The sequence below is a fragment of the Danio rerio genome, chromosome 2, assembly GCF_049306965.1.
Source record: "Danio rerio strain Tuebingen ecotype United States chromosome 2, GRCz12tu, whole genome shotgun sequence".
Taxonomy (NCBI): domain Eukaryota; kingdom Metazoa; phylum Chordata; class Actinopteri; order Cypriniformes; family Danionidae; genus Danio; species Danio rerio.
The window spans coordinates 26,730,262-26,744,529 of record NC_133177.1 but is presented as its reverse complement, the minus strand read 5'-3'; the positions used below and the strand labels follow the sequence as shown (position 1 = coordinate 26,744,529).

Below are 14,268 nucleotides of genomic sequence, written 5' to 3'. Positions count from 1 at the left end.
GGAAAAATAAACATCACATCAAGATGACACAAAAAATCATTATTACATGTGGCTTTTGTTCATTTTTAAATGAAAATAAAGTTATTCATCGTTGTTGTCATTATTAATATAGTGTATTAATTTTAACAAAATTAACATTTTGGATTAATAACGCATTATTAAAAGTTGAAGTATGATTATTAAATGCTGTACAAGTGTTGTTTATTATTAGTTAATGTTAATAAATATACTAAGGTTATATTATTATAGCTGTCTTCAAAAGATCAGATATAGACATTGTCACTTTTCTGCCTTACAAAAGCAAAAGACCTTTACTCACAACACTTCGAGTGTTGAATTGAGAAAAATGACTTCAAAGATTTTTTTGTTGCCCATACAAATTAGTAAAAGACAGGACATTGGAAAATGTTTAAGTAATGACATTTATCTACATGAAAAAACCCTTAAGCTCAAACTTGACCTTTAACCCCTATTTTGAAGTTGCTGTCCTCTGCCTTTGTAAAAGGGACTTTGATTGTATCCATAAATGTATACATGTATATATCTATGGATTGTATCAAAGAGCATAGATCCTGGAAATTGTGTTGTTCCCACAATTTCTCACCACATAAATGCATCTTATGGAACAACTCTGACATTAGAATTAGAAATAAATGTATTTTTCTATCCACGTGATTTAACAAAAATATAATTGGTATTCTCTCAATTTTTGATAAGTCTGACAACTTCTTGTCTTATGAACAATTTATGTCCAATGATAATTTTCCATTACCTTTTAAAGAATTTAATGCTGTGCAAAAAGCAATTTCTTTAGCCCTAATTCAACTTATAAAATCTCATTTAATGTTTAATGAAAATGTTATTAAAGAACCAGAGTTGATCTTAAATGGAGTTAGTATATTTGACAAAAAATGTAATAATAAATATATTCAACAAATCTTTCAAATTAAAAAGTATAATGTTCCTAAGAGCAAATTTTACTGCATCCTTCATTGACCTAATAGACTGGAAAAAAGCCTGGCTATTACCTCATAAGTGCTGCATTCCCAATAAAACAAAAGAGGGTCATTTTAAAATTCTTTATAAAATATATCCAGTGAATAGTACTTTGGCAAAGTTTTTGGAGATTTATAGTTCATGCATATTTTGTAAAAGTGAAGACGAAACGCTGATTGACATATTTTTTCATTGTGAAAACACAAAAAGCTTTTGTTATAGCTTATATCTTCATATAGGTAAATACATTGCTTCTTCCAGACACTTACAACTTCAAGATAGTATTTGTTACTATAAAGGTAAAACTGATATATCAGAGAACTACATTATTAACTTTTTTATTTTGTATGGAAAATATTTTATTCACAAACAAAAGTTCTCCAATTCGCAGCCTTCTTTTCACATTTTTTAATTGAAATGGATCTTTTTATTAAATCTCTTAGACTAATTATTAACAAGAAAAGTGATAGATTCTTGGATTATTAAGATAAATATTTTGGAAATATCACGGATACGTGAGTCCTTGCTTCCTCTTGCTGTATCTGTGTTTTGTATGTATCTTTGTTTAATTGTTTTATTTTTTTATTATTTTTTTTCTCTCTTTGGTTTCTCTTTTAATAAATTTTTTATATGTTTATATTATTTATCCTGATCTGTTATTATCATTGTTTTGTGTAAAATTGGATTTTGTATGTTTGTTATTGAAGTCAATAAAAAAAAAAAAAAAATTTAATTAATTAATAATAATAAATAAATAAATAAATAAATCAAAGAGCATAGATCCACCAAGAGGTGACACTCTGTTGCTAGGTCGGCCATTTGGAAAATGAAATTCCAATAGAACAACAGCATGGATGACTTGTTAGACAGAATGAATCAAAATATTGAGTTAAATATGAGTTAATATATGATATATTCATACACCCCCATTGAAAGCAACATTTGAAACAATATCTCAATAAAAAGAAAAACAATTTCCAAAATGCAGACAAGACTACGTTTAAAGGGACTTTAATTGTAAGCAAAAAGTGAGCAGTCGTGCCAAGGCAAAAAGCAGTAACGTCCACATGACCAATATTACAGCCATATTTATTGCTATCATGTGCTTTGGCTGCATTTGCAAATAACTTCCAAAATATAATACATAATATATAATTAGTTAGTGTAGTTTGAAATTAATTGTTTACAGTATTGGAATATTTGAGTTTGTGCATTGTAATACTTGCACTGCATTGTTAAACTACATTTGCATTGATTTAGACTTAATTTTTAACTAAGTCATGACCTAGTTATCTGTATATCAGCGGTTACCAGACTGTATATCAGCGGTTCCTAAACTTTTTCAGTGTTGGATACTTCTTCCTTTTGCATTCTCTCTTGTACTTCTACTGCAGTCACTTTTCCCATTAGGTGCAATATTTGCAATTTAGATTTTTTGAAAATCCATTGAATTATTTACCTTCATGGATTTTTTAAATAAATAATTTCTCAAATAAAAATATTAATAAGAAAAATATGCAAGTCTAGTAAAATTAGGTTTTCCATGTAACAACTAAAACCGCCAATAGGTGGCAGTAAGACACAGTCTTAAGACATTTGTTCAGTAACAAAGCAACGGTTGTGTTTATGAATAGGTCAATGAATCGACTCTCTCACGATTCAAAAACGATTTAGAAACGACTAGACCGATGATGTGAACGCCAGCAGGTTGAAATGATGATCATAATTGTGGATTAAACATCTCTGTCCACATTAATTGCAGTGGATTTTATTGGGTTACAAGAAAAGGTAGGAAATGGTTTTAACTGCAAACTGTTCTGATTCATGCTGAATGCTAACACTGTCAGGGCATTCAGTCAACTAACCTTGTGCTAATAGTCAATATACTGTAGTCCCCGACTGCACTGAGTGAAAAATACAAATTATGAGGCAAAGTGGATTCAGTGGACAAAATAATTTAAGGCCATACTGCAAAAATGAGTACACCCTAATGATAGTTTTAACAAAACGCTACTACAGATAAACCTCAACCACATTAGTGAGTTTAAAAAAGAGTTTTTAGAGCAAAATAATTGTTTTGATTAAAATAAATTGTTTTCTTAAACGGTTAAAAACTTGCCTATTATTTATAAATTTATCATGTGAATACAAAAAGAAGACTCGAAAAAATGCATGACAAATTTGAATATGCTGAGCGATTTTATTGAAGCTCTCCATCAACACCCCCCCCCCCTCCAGACACACACACACACACACACACGCACACGAAAAAAGCCACTAAATGATTGACTATTACTTTGTATTAAATTTTTTATGAAGTTTTAAACGGGACAATCACGTTGCAGCTTGGTTTTATTGGAATTTAGAATGTCACGTTTCATCAAGTTCTAAAGATGACGTTTTGCTGAACAGGCGCCATTACTCACAATCCACTGTAGTGTGAAGATATACGAAGACTTTCTTCGTCTTTACTGACAGTTATTTGTTCGTAGATTTGTGCTTTTTAAATTGGTAACTATTTACTCTTTAAAATGTTTACATTACTCGGAGTAATTGCTTTAGTCCTGCGGGGAAGGACAGAAAACAAACCCCACTCAGATCGAGAAGAACCCGTGGAGAAAAACTCTCCACCCACGATGACCAGTGATGGTAAACCTCATACCGATGCTATAAGAACACCAAAGTCTGCATATAGGGCCCTACACTCGCTTTCGTGGAAGTTTTTTATTATTAATTTTAAAACTTTATTTGTTAAGTTTTGTTAATCAGTTTTATAAAGTCTGTAACATACAGTCAATGTGTATCTAAAGTCGATTTAGTATATTTCTTCAGTTATTCTCCATATTTCCAAACTAGCACGTCAAGTTTCTGGACAAACTTTAAACATTTAGATCAAGTTTGCCTGTATACAATGTTTTTATTATTATTATTATTATTATTTTTTAGCTCAGGACAGTTTTCATCACAACTCATGTGCAGGAGATCTTTTGGTTTTATGCCTCATATATATGAAATGAATGAGCAGTATCTAATTTAATCAGCTTCAATCTGTATAGTAGTAAAGAGGCTGAATAAGCTGCTTTGAGAATTTCAATTCTGATTTAATAAATATACCAAAGTGAAAATCTGTAATGCAGTACAGTATAATAGATATTGTATTACAAAATTCAGAAATGAACTCAACATCCTACCGTTTACTACATACAGTAGCATACAAGTTCATACTGTCATGCATTTACACAAAACTGAAATTCATTCCTTTAAGCTGAATTTAAGGTGATGTTTTATTTATGATGAAATGACATGGCAACTTAATTATTTACTAATAGGAGCTGTCAAAACACAAGAAGCATGACAAACACATCCATGCATGTTAAATTTACAAAACTAAACCTCACATAGTCACTTCATAATTGTTATCATTCAATAATAAGGCTAAATGATATTTCATTTATAAAATGTGAACAAAACAATCCTTAGTTATTACATATTATTTCTCTTTTTAGGTCGAGATATTGGTGATAGGACTGAACACCTGTCATTGGAGGAACTAAGCACCAGTGGTTGTCCAGTCCATGTTGACGACCACAGTGATGTCCTTCATTCTCCCATCACTGCACCGACCCTCCAAACTCCAGACCATGCTGCAGCTCAAAGTGTTGACGACGTCCCTACAGCCTGTGCCACGTCCGACTGTAGTGAGGATGATGTCCTTCAAGCTGCAGTGCCTTTGCTAGCTGACTTGTGTGCACGTGTTCTTCAGGACACTGAGCCACAGTCATGCCAGCAGCAGGATATGGAGAAAACTGTGACTGGTCAGTTTGTTCACTTCCACATTGAGTAATTCAATGAACATGCACAGATTAGACGGCAGTTTAACAGCAGTGTAATAATAAGTTTATGAGAAAAATGGCAAAACCTAAAAGTGCTTCTCTGTTTTGTCAATTGTGAATAATAACAGATTAAAACATTTGAATAAATGCCAGCCTGATTAAAATAATTAAAGAACTGGAAACACTTTACTTTAATGTTTGATTAGTTAATGTTATTTAATGTATTTGCTAACTAGAATTAAGAATGAAAATATCTTGAACAGCATTTGCTGTGAACAATGACAAATACTTACATTTCTTACCCATATTCAAAAAAGAGCAAGACAAACAGTTAGAAAAGACAATCAGCTAAAAAGTCACTTCAAAATGTACAGCTTGCATTATTATGGCTAATTAATCTCACAATTATTAAATGTGAATAAAACAATCCTTAGTTATTACATATTATTTCTCTTTTTAGGTCGAGAAATTGATGATTGGACTGAATACCTGTCATCGGAGGAACCAAGCACCAGTGGCTGTCCAGTCCATGTTGACGACCACAGTGTTGTCCTCTATTCTCCCGACTGCAGTGAGGATGATGTCCTTCAAGCTGCAGTGCCTTTGCTAGCTAACTTGTGTGCACGTGTTCTTCGGGACACTGAGCCACAGTCATGCCAGCTACAGAATTTGGAGAAAACAGTGATCGGTCAGTTTGCTAATTCACCATTAAGTAATTCAATGAACATGCACAGATTAGACGGCAGTTTACCAGCAGTGTAATAATAAGTTTGTGAGAAAAATGGCAAAACTTAGAAGTGCTTTTCTGTTATGTCAATTGCGAATAATAACAAATTAAAACATTTGAATAAATGCCAGCCTGATTAAAATAATTAAAGAACTGGAAACACTTTACTTTAATGTTTGATTAGTTGATGTTATTTAATGTATTTGCTAACTAGAATTAAGAATGAAAAAATCATGAACAGCATTTGCTGTGAACAATGACAAATACTTACATTTCTTACCCATATTCAAAAAAGAGCAAGACAAACAGTTAGAAAAGACAATCAGCTAAAAATGATTGTACAAAATTAAGGAGCACTCTGAATATTTATTGATTTCCTTCATTGACAGAGATGTGTTTGTCAGTGCAATGTTTCAGTATTCAGAACACGACTGAGCATTTACATCCAGCAGTGTCACTTTTTCAGTGTATGTTTGTTTGACTGGGTTTTACATTTATAATGGTGGGCTGCGAGACCCCAAGTAGTCACTTCAAAATGTACAGCTTGCATTAATATGGCTAATTAATCTTACAATTATCAAATGTGAATAAAACAATCCTTAGTTATTACATATTATTTCTCTTTTTAGGTCGAGAAATTGATGATTGGACTGAATACCTGTCATTGGAGGAACCAAGCACCAGTGGCTGTCCAGTCCATGTTGACGACCACAGTGTTGTCCTCTATTCTCCCGACTGCAGTGAGGATGATGTCCTTCAAGCTGCAGTGCCTTTGCTAGCTAACTTGTGTGCACGTGTTCTTCGGGACACTGAGCCACAGTCATGCCAGCTACAGAATTTGGAGAAAACAGTGATCGGTCAGTTTGCTAATTCACCATTAAGTAATTCAATGAACATGCACAGATTAGACGGCAATTTAATATTAGTGTATCAATAAATGGTTTGATTAATTTACGCTTCAGTTAGGGAGAAATGTTTAAAATAGCTTATTTTTTATGATTATTATTTTATTTAAGAAAATTAAACATTTAAAACTGATTTAATAAATGCCTGCTTAGTTTCAAAATTGGGAACACTTCACAATAATGTTCCAATAGTTCATGTTAGTTAATGTATTTATGAAATAAGAATTAAAAATACTTGCACAGCATCAACATTTACTAATGTATTAATAAAATCTAAGGTTATTTATTTAAAGAGATGGTCCACCAAAATTATAATCTTCTATCATTTATTCACTCTTGACTTGTTCCAAACCATGTTTTGCTGTTTTGTTGAACAGAAAAGAAGATATATTGAAGAATGTTGAAAGCCTGTAACCATTGACATCCATAGTAGAAAAAAAATACTATTAAAGTCAATGGTTACAGGTTTCAACATTCTCTGAAGCATCTTCTTTTCTGTTAAAAAAAACAAACAATAAAAAACTCTGAATTGTTTGGAATAAATCAAGGGTCAGTAAATGATGACGGAATTTACTACTGTATTTTCTGTACTACTGTACTACTATAGTTGAAGTAAGAATTATTAGCCCCTCTGAATTATTAGCCCCTCTGATTATTTGTTTTCCCAATTTCTGTTTAATAAAGAACAGATTTTTTTCAACACATTTCTAAACATAAAAGTTTTAATAACTAATTTCTAATAACTGATTTATTTTATCTTTGCCATGATGACAGTAAATAATATTTAACTAGATATTTTTCAAGACACTTCTATACAGCTTAAAGTTACATTTGAAGGCTTAACTAGGTTAATTAGGTTAACTAGGCAGGTAAGTTAGGGTAATTAACAAAGTTATTGTATAACGATGGTTTGTTCTGTGGACTATCGGGGGAAAAAAGTAGCTTAAAAGGGCTAATAATTTTGTCCTTAAAATGGTGTTTAAAAAATTAAAAACTGCTTTTATTGTAGCCAAAATAAAACAAATAAGACTTTCTCTAGAAGAAAAAATATTATCAGACATACTGTGAAAATTTCCTTGCTCTGTTAAACATAATTTGGGAAATATTTAAAAAAGAAAAAAAATCAAAGGGGGGCTAATAATTCTGACTTCAGAATTCTGACATTTTGGGGCTACAACACCCCAAATAGTCACTTCAAAATGTACAGCACACTTTAACATGGCTAATTAACATTTCATTAAAAAAAGTTAAATAAAACAATCCTTAGTTATTACATATTTTTCTCTTTTTAGGTCGAGATATTGATAATAGGACTGAATACCTGTTATCGGAGGAACTAGGCACCAGTGGTTGTCCAGTCCGTGTTGACGACCACAGTGATGTCCTCCAATCTCCCAGCACTGAACTGACCCTCCAAACTCCAGACCATGCTGCAGCTCAAAGTGTTGACGACGTCCCTACAGCCTGTGCCACGTCCGACTGTAGTGAGGATGATGTCCTTCAAGCTGCAGTGCCATCAGTTCCTCAGGAGAAGGAGAAAACAATTTTTGGTAAGTTTGCTACCTTGACACTCATTCAGTAATTCAGTGAACATTTACAGGTTTACTTCAGTTTAGTTGGGTGTAAGGATAAATAGTTCTGTTCAATTTTATTACAGTTTGAAATAAAAAAAACAAGCAAAACTTAAAAAATGCTTGTGATTTTTGTTTACCGTTTATTACTATTAAAAAAGTAAAAGTTAGAGGACTAATAACGTGACAAAAGGTGAATTCTACATAAATCAATATACAAATAAATTAGAATATATATTAGGATTTTTCAGTCATTAAAAAAAATGGACAATAATTATTAAACCTTTGCTGCATGAATAAAAATAAAAATAAAAACTCTGCCAAATGTTATCTGACAGAAGAAAACATCAGTAACATTTACGTTTATAATGAAACATTTTTCACCTTTATTCAGAAAATGCTGAATTCTGGAACACTGTGAATATTTGGGAAGTTGTTGTACTCACTCTTGTTCATTCATGCACACAGATGTGTTTGTCAGTGCAGTGTTGCAGAAGAGCACTACTGAGCATTTACATCCAGCAGTGTCACTTTTCCCCTCAAATGTCTTTTTGTCCATATTTTGTACACACTGACTGAACTTAAAGTCCTGTACTGAAATGATTAGGTGCGAATAGTTAGACCCCTACAGTTTAGTGGGCTGTGCTTCAGACTGACTTCAATATACAGATTGTTTAAATGTTGTTGATAACTAATATTCAGCTAATTTGTCTTTAGAAAATAAAAAGTAGCTCTTAATTGGATTTAGTAGTAGTAAGTGCTGTCACATTTTATTCCCTCATCTCTGATTTCTCTTTAACAGTCATCAATTCACGCCAATATGAAGTTGGTGATGAGCTCGGTGAAGGAGGTTTTGGAACCGTCTATGCAGCGACTCGTTTGGATGATGGACTTCAGGTATGGATCTGAACAGCAATATTAATCTAGCCAATCATTTTTGTCCTGTTATTCTGGTCTCACCATTGCCTTTGCTCATAATTCTAACACATCCACTCTTTTGTTTTGTTGATCAGGTTGCAGTGAAATACTGCTCGATGTTCGACACAACGTTCATCCGCATTGTAAGAAAACTCTGTTTCTCCTCTGTTCCACAATTTTACATTTCAAACACGTCATGCTAACATTAAAGGATGAGTTCACCCATAAATAAAGTTATGTTATTAATTACTTTCCCTCATGTCAGTCCAACCCCCCGAGACCTTTATTCATCTTCAGAACACAAGTTTAAATATTTTTGATTAAATCCTAGATCAACTCTACATACAAAGCTTCAAGAACACTTTTAAGACTAAAAAACAAAGGTTTTGGTTCCTTTTCTGGACTTTGAGCATCTCATTGCTATTGATGAAGGATGAGGGATTTGTGTTGCTAAGATGAAAGAAGCTCTCAGAGTATTGAAACAACATGACGGTTTTTAATAACATAATTGGGTGAATTAATTTTTTAATCACAGACAGCAAATGATATTTTAGTAGACAATCATCTGTTTTCAATTCTTTTACCACTGATTCATCATAAAAACCTTCTTTCTTCTAGGATGGTTTTGCTCAACCACTTCCAATAGAAATTGTTCTTCAAACCCTTGTGAATCAAGGCCCAAGGGTTCCTGAAATTATTGAGCTTCTGGACTGGAAGGTGGAACGTGACTTCTACTGCATGGTCCTGGAACGGCCCATACCCTGTCAGCCCTTGAACAACTTCATAGAAAGCTATGTTGGGCCCATTGATGAAGATGACATACGGTTCATCATGAAACAGGTTGTATTCGCAGCTCAAGCTTGCTGCCAAAGAAAAGTGTTACACCGAGATATCAAGCTGGAGAACCTTCTGATCAACCCGGACACCCTTGAGGTCAAATTGATTGACTTCGGGTGCGGGGATATCCTCGAAGATGAGGCTTACACAGACTATTCTGGTACGTATAATCCCTTTAAACTGTGGTGATGACTTGAGCTCTCATGAAGTAATTCACTGTTGTGAATCAACAGAATTCTTGCTTAGTAATGAATATTCAATTAAACATGCCTTGTTAACTGAAACAAAATCTCTTTCCTCCAGGCACAGCGGAGTATCGTCCTCCTGAGTTTCTGGAGACTGGCAAATACCACGGAGAACCAGCGACAGTGTGGTCTCTCGGAATAGTCTTGTTTGTAATGCTTTTCTGGAAGTTTCCAACAAGACGAGAACTGAATACGATCATGAATAAAGACATAGAAGGCCTGTCAGAAGGTGAGATCTTCATTTCAGCACAGAACAGTTGTAATTTGAATTACCAAAAAATCAATTTCAAGGTGATCATGTCTCTCTCTTCTTTCTGCACAGAATGCTGCGATTTTATGCGCTGTTGTCTCAAGATAGACCCCAGAGAGCGGATTAAACTGGAGCGACTCAACCGCCACAGCTGGATTAAGGTAAATACATGTTAATAAATTTGAGTATTTTTGATTTGATAAGTTAGTAGACAATACGCATTAGATTTACAGTTTTATGTAAAGTTGTATATTCAGTCGTAATACACTATTTTATATTCATTCTTCATGTTCTTTTATGTCCACTTTCTTTACTTTAGGCATGTTGCCTATATTTGTTTTATGCAGGTTGTGTGATGACACTAAATATGATTTCTGTTTCTGTTTCAGACCAACGAAGAGAAGAAGAGCAGCGAAATAATGGGTCAGTTTGCTAGTTAACCCAGCACACGCATGCACACACACACTTTTATGGCAATGTCTTTATTAATGTCAATATTTAATCAGCACTCAAATGTTTTATGTGTTTTGTTTAATAATAGATGATAAATAGCACAACGGTTTTTCCACATTAGACAAGATTTCATTGTTCATTTGTTTATGTGTGTGTGTTGAATATGTATATTTTACATGAAGCATAAATATTTCTATAACTACTACAGTTCATTTAAACTGTCCTGTTTTGTGTGAATTTAAGTACAAATATTGAGTGCGTATATGAATCAGACAATAGTCTTGGATTAAATAAACTCTCTACTGATTGACATTTTATATCAACATCTTTGATTTTTCTTTTGACAGTCATCAACTCATCCTCTTATGAACTTGGCGTTCTGCTGGGTAAAGGAGGCTTTGGACTTGTTCAAGCTGCAACCCGACTAGAGGATGGCCTTCAGGTATCATCAATTTTCATCAATTATTATCTTTATCACCGCTTTAAATCAGAGTATCAGATAAAAAAATAATAGATAGATATATGATTCTTATTTTTGGGCTAAATTAAACTGCTACTTTGTTAAACTGTTCAGTGTTAATGACTGAAAATCAGCCTGATCTCAAGAGAAACTGAACTATTTTACCTTTTGTCATTTAGTGGCTAATTGGTATGAATTTATGAGTTCATTCGTGTGAAAATGTATGATTTTTAAAAGGATGCGTGGCACCAAACTCCAGCCCTAAACCAAAATGTCAACCTGGATAAGCAAATCACAAGAATGAGATTGTACAAATTCATACGAATCAGCCACTAAATTAAAAATGTGACAAATTGCCATGAGATAGCATTGGACAAATGTGAACTCTGAACACAATAATTGTGTATAATTCTATAACACATGCTTTCTTTGTTCTGTTGAGCAGGTGGCAATTAAAACTGCCTACACCGAGAACGTCAAGTTCATCGACATTGTAAGTATGCTGTGCTCTTCAACTCTCATTCACTGTTTCACTTTAAGTATCTATAAATCACTAGACAAACTGTAATTGTCATCATGTTTTACACAATATCCATCCAATCATCATAACAAATATATTTCTTCCAGGACGGCTATCCGGAATCACTTCCAATGGAGGTTGCTCTTTTAGTTCTTGCAAACCAAGAGCCCGCAATACAGGAAATAATTAAGCTTTTGGACTGGCGCGTGGATGAGGACGAGTACATCATGGTCCTAGAGCGGCCCATGCCCTCTGAAGAGCTGCTCTCCTTTCTCCTGCGCCAAGAGTCGATCATCGATGAGGATGGGGCACGGTTGATCATGTGGCAGGTAATATTTGCAGCTCAAACGTGCTGCAGACGCAAAGTCTTTCATCGCGATATCAAGATGGAGAACATCCTGATCAACCCGGACACCCTCGAAATCAAATTGATCGACTTTGGATGCGGGGAAATCCTCACCGATGCTCCTTACACAAGTTTTGCTGGTATGTATGATCCCTTAAACTGTGAAGTGAGTCTCAAACTGTAGTGATGAACTCACAATAGACTCTGAGCGAGTCAAGCTCTCACATAGCATCATAGAATGGAGTCCACTAATCGATTAATACTGTCGATCTGGTGACTAATGACTAATGGTTAAAACCTCTCTCATTCAGGCACAGATGACTATGTCCCACCTGAGTATCGGATAACTGGCGAGTACCACGGTAAAACAACGACAGTGTGGTCTCTTGGGCTACTCCTTTATGTGATGATGTGTGGAGATTTTCCAAATCGACACGACCTGCAAATGATCAGACGTAACATCTGGACCAAAGATCACTTGACAAAAGGTAAAATCTCTATTTGGGTCAAGGAAAGAGGTCAATCTGAATAATACAAACTATTATTTATTAATTAGGTTGTGGAGTAAATATGAGCTCTCTCTCTTCTTTCTGCACAGAATGCTGTGATTTGATCCGCTGCTGTCTCCAGATCGAGCCAGAGCAGCGAATTGAACTTGAGAAACTGAGTCTCCATGACTGGTTTAGGGTATTATTTACATTCTGAACATTCTTTAATATTTGCACTCTTTTTTATCTTCCTAAATTTTCATAATTGTTTAAAAATCTTTTTTAGATGTTCTTTGGTTAATAATGCATTAAATAGCAGACCTCAATTTTGTTTTTGTTTCAGCCTGAAGACCTGGAAAGACCTGCACCCGAGAACCGCATCGTCCATCAGCAGTCAGAGGATCCCTCATTTTTTAATATTCCCTTCTTTTTACTTGTTAGTTTATTCTTTAGATATTATTGTATATTTTAGTATGACTGATGATAGTAGTTTAAAAAAACATAAACACAAAAAAATGGAAGTTGTAGCCAGCCATGACAGCAACCCTGTGCCACCTCAAGACCAGAAATCTTCAAGACCCCAGGGTGTAAGAGTTGAATAGACATGATGATCCATCAGCTGTCTTGGCATCCCCTATTGTTTTATTGTATTTTTTTATAATGTTCTTTTTTCATTATATATTTTATTTTATTTACACTACTGACAGCAGTGCAAGTTTTTTCATCATCACTGTTTTGTTTTTGTTAAGATGGTTTTGTTAAATTATTTTGTATAAGGAAACTGTATGTTTATTGTTCACTGTAGTGTAATGTTTACTGTTCTATTGTATGTAAAAATAATTGTTCAATAAAAAAAATTGTATTGAGGAATAGCATTCCCATTTCTTTCATTGTCACTCTTTTTTTACTACTTTCCCCTTATATATAATATTACTACTAATGACATCTTGCCCTGCTTTCTAAATCTCCTAAAATGTCCAGGATTTGTATTATGCTTCTAAAGTTGATGTTAATTGCATATGTTTTTGCATTACCTTTTAATTTACACCTACTTTAGCTTGGCATTGCAAATGACAGTGCGTGCACAGCTGCAAGAGTGAGATAAACATTACATAATTCAATCTTTAATAAATTACATTTTATTAAAAGAAACATTACTATATACTTCACAAAATGACATCTAAAACTGGCTGCAGAATATTTGTACACTGTTAGTAATGGTAAATCAACTCATTTGCCTTATTTTGTAAATATCAGTGTAGCCACTAATGTGCTTTGGTTAAGTCACATGACATGCTGTGTTTTTCTGTAGCGTGATTTCTAACAGACTGGTGTTTATTGTGAGTAGTTGCTAAATGCAAATGTAAACGTCAATAAGGATCAAATTATGTCAGATCCTCAAAAAAATATAAAACTTCACCGCCAGTATGTCATGATGACTTATTCACAACTCACACTTCAAGTTAAGAAAAAAGAAAAACAGTCAAATATTTTTCCAAAGATTTATCATAATGTGTGCGGTAGAGGGTTAAATTATCACATTTAAAACAAGAGAAGCAGATCGGTTTGACTATACCAAATATCTCAAGCTCGCGTTGCTAAAACATTTGCCGTCGGTATGAAGAGGAATGATCTGCCCTCTATGCTGCAGGTTTGAGAGACGGCAGCTGTGTGGCACTGTGCCACCTTGAGTGCTCTAAGGCGTGGAAGGGACCAATA

The 14,268-nt window shown here is 33.9% G+C and overlaps 1 protein-coding gene and 1 long non-coding RNA gene across 5 annotated transcripts in view; one reads left to right on the top strand and one right to left on the bottom strand.

Moving 5' to 3' along the window:
* The window catches only part of LOC561283 (uncharacterized), a 78,586-nt gene extending 65,152 nt beyond the window's left edge, over positions 1-13,434 (top strand). Inside the window, exons 1-17 of one of the 3 annotated variants that reach the window (XM_068213922.2) lie at positions 2,664-2,784; positions 4,503-4,811; positions 5,290-5,517; positions 6,186-6,413; positions 7,754-8,011; positions 8,835-8,929; positions 9,046-9,093; positions 9,569-9,947; positions 10,091-10,261; positions 10,355-10,443; positions 10,672-10,705; positions 11,083-11,177; positions 11,641-11,688; positions 11,823-12,201; positions 12,373-12,549; positions 12,660-12,748; positions 12,893-13,434. In XM_068213922.2, the coding sequence (XP_068070023.2) occupies positions 4,793-4,811; positions 5,290-5,517; positions 6,186-6,413; positions 7,754-8,011; positions 8,835-8,929; positions 9,046-9,093; positions 9,569-9,947; positions 10,091-10,261; positions 10,355-10,443; positions 10,672-10,705; positions 11,083-11,177; positions 11,641-11,688; positions 11,823-12,201; positions 12,373-12,549; positions 12,660-12,748; positions 12,893-13,021 (2,466 nt within the window). In that variant the 5' untranslated portion in view covers positions 2,664-2,784; positions 4,503-4,792 and the 3' untranslated portion in view covers positions 13,022-13,434. Of the gene's footprint in view, positions 1-2,663; positions 2,785-3,329; positions 3,646-4,502; positions 4,812-5,289; positions 5,518-6,185; positions 6,414-7,753; positions 8,012-8,834; positions 8,930-9,045; positions 9,094-9,568; positions 9,948-10,090; positions 10,262-10,354; positions 10,444-10,671; positions 10,706-11,082; positions 11,178-11,640; positions 11,689-11,822; positions 12,202-12,372; positions 12,550-12,659; positions 12,749-12,892 lie in introns of those variants that run through there. The other 2 variants (XM_073925463.1, XM_073925459.1) reach the window with 2 other exon arrangements.
* LOC141378114 (uncharacterized) lies at positions 4,080-9,808 on the bottom strand. Of its 2 annotated transcripts, none has more exons than XR_012391832.1 (4): positions 7,783-9,808; positions 6,215-6,385; positions 5,319-5,489; positions 4,080-4,763 (listed from the first exon to the last, which is right to left on the bottom strand). It is a non-coding gene; the product is annotated as an uncharacterized lncRNA (long non-coding RNA). The 2 variants fall into 2 exon arrangements; XR_012391835.1 differs by having other exon boundaries at positions 4,080-4,802; positions 7,783-8,920.
* Positions 13,435-14,268: the final 834 nt, after the last annotated feature.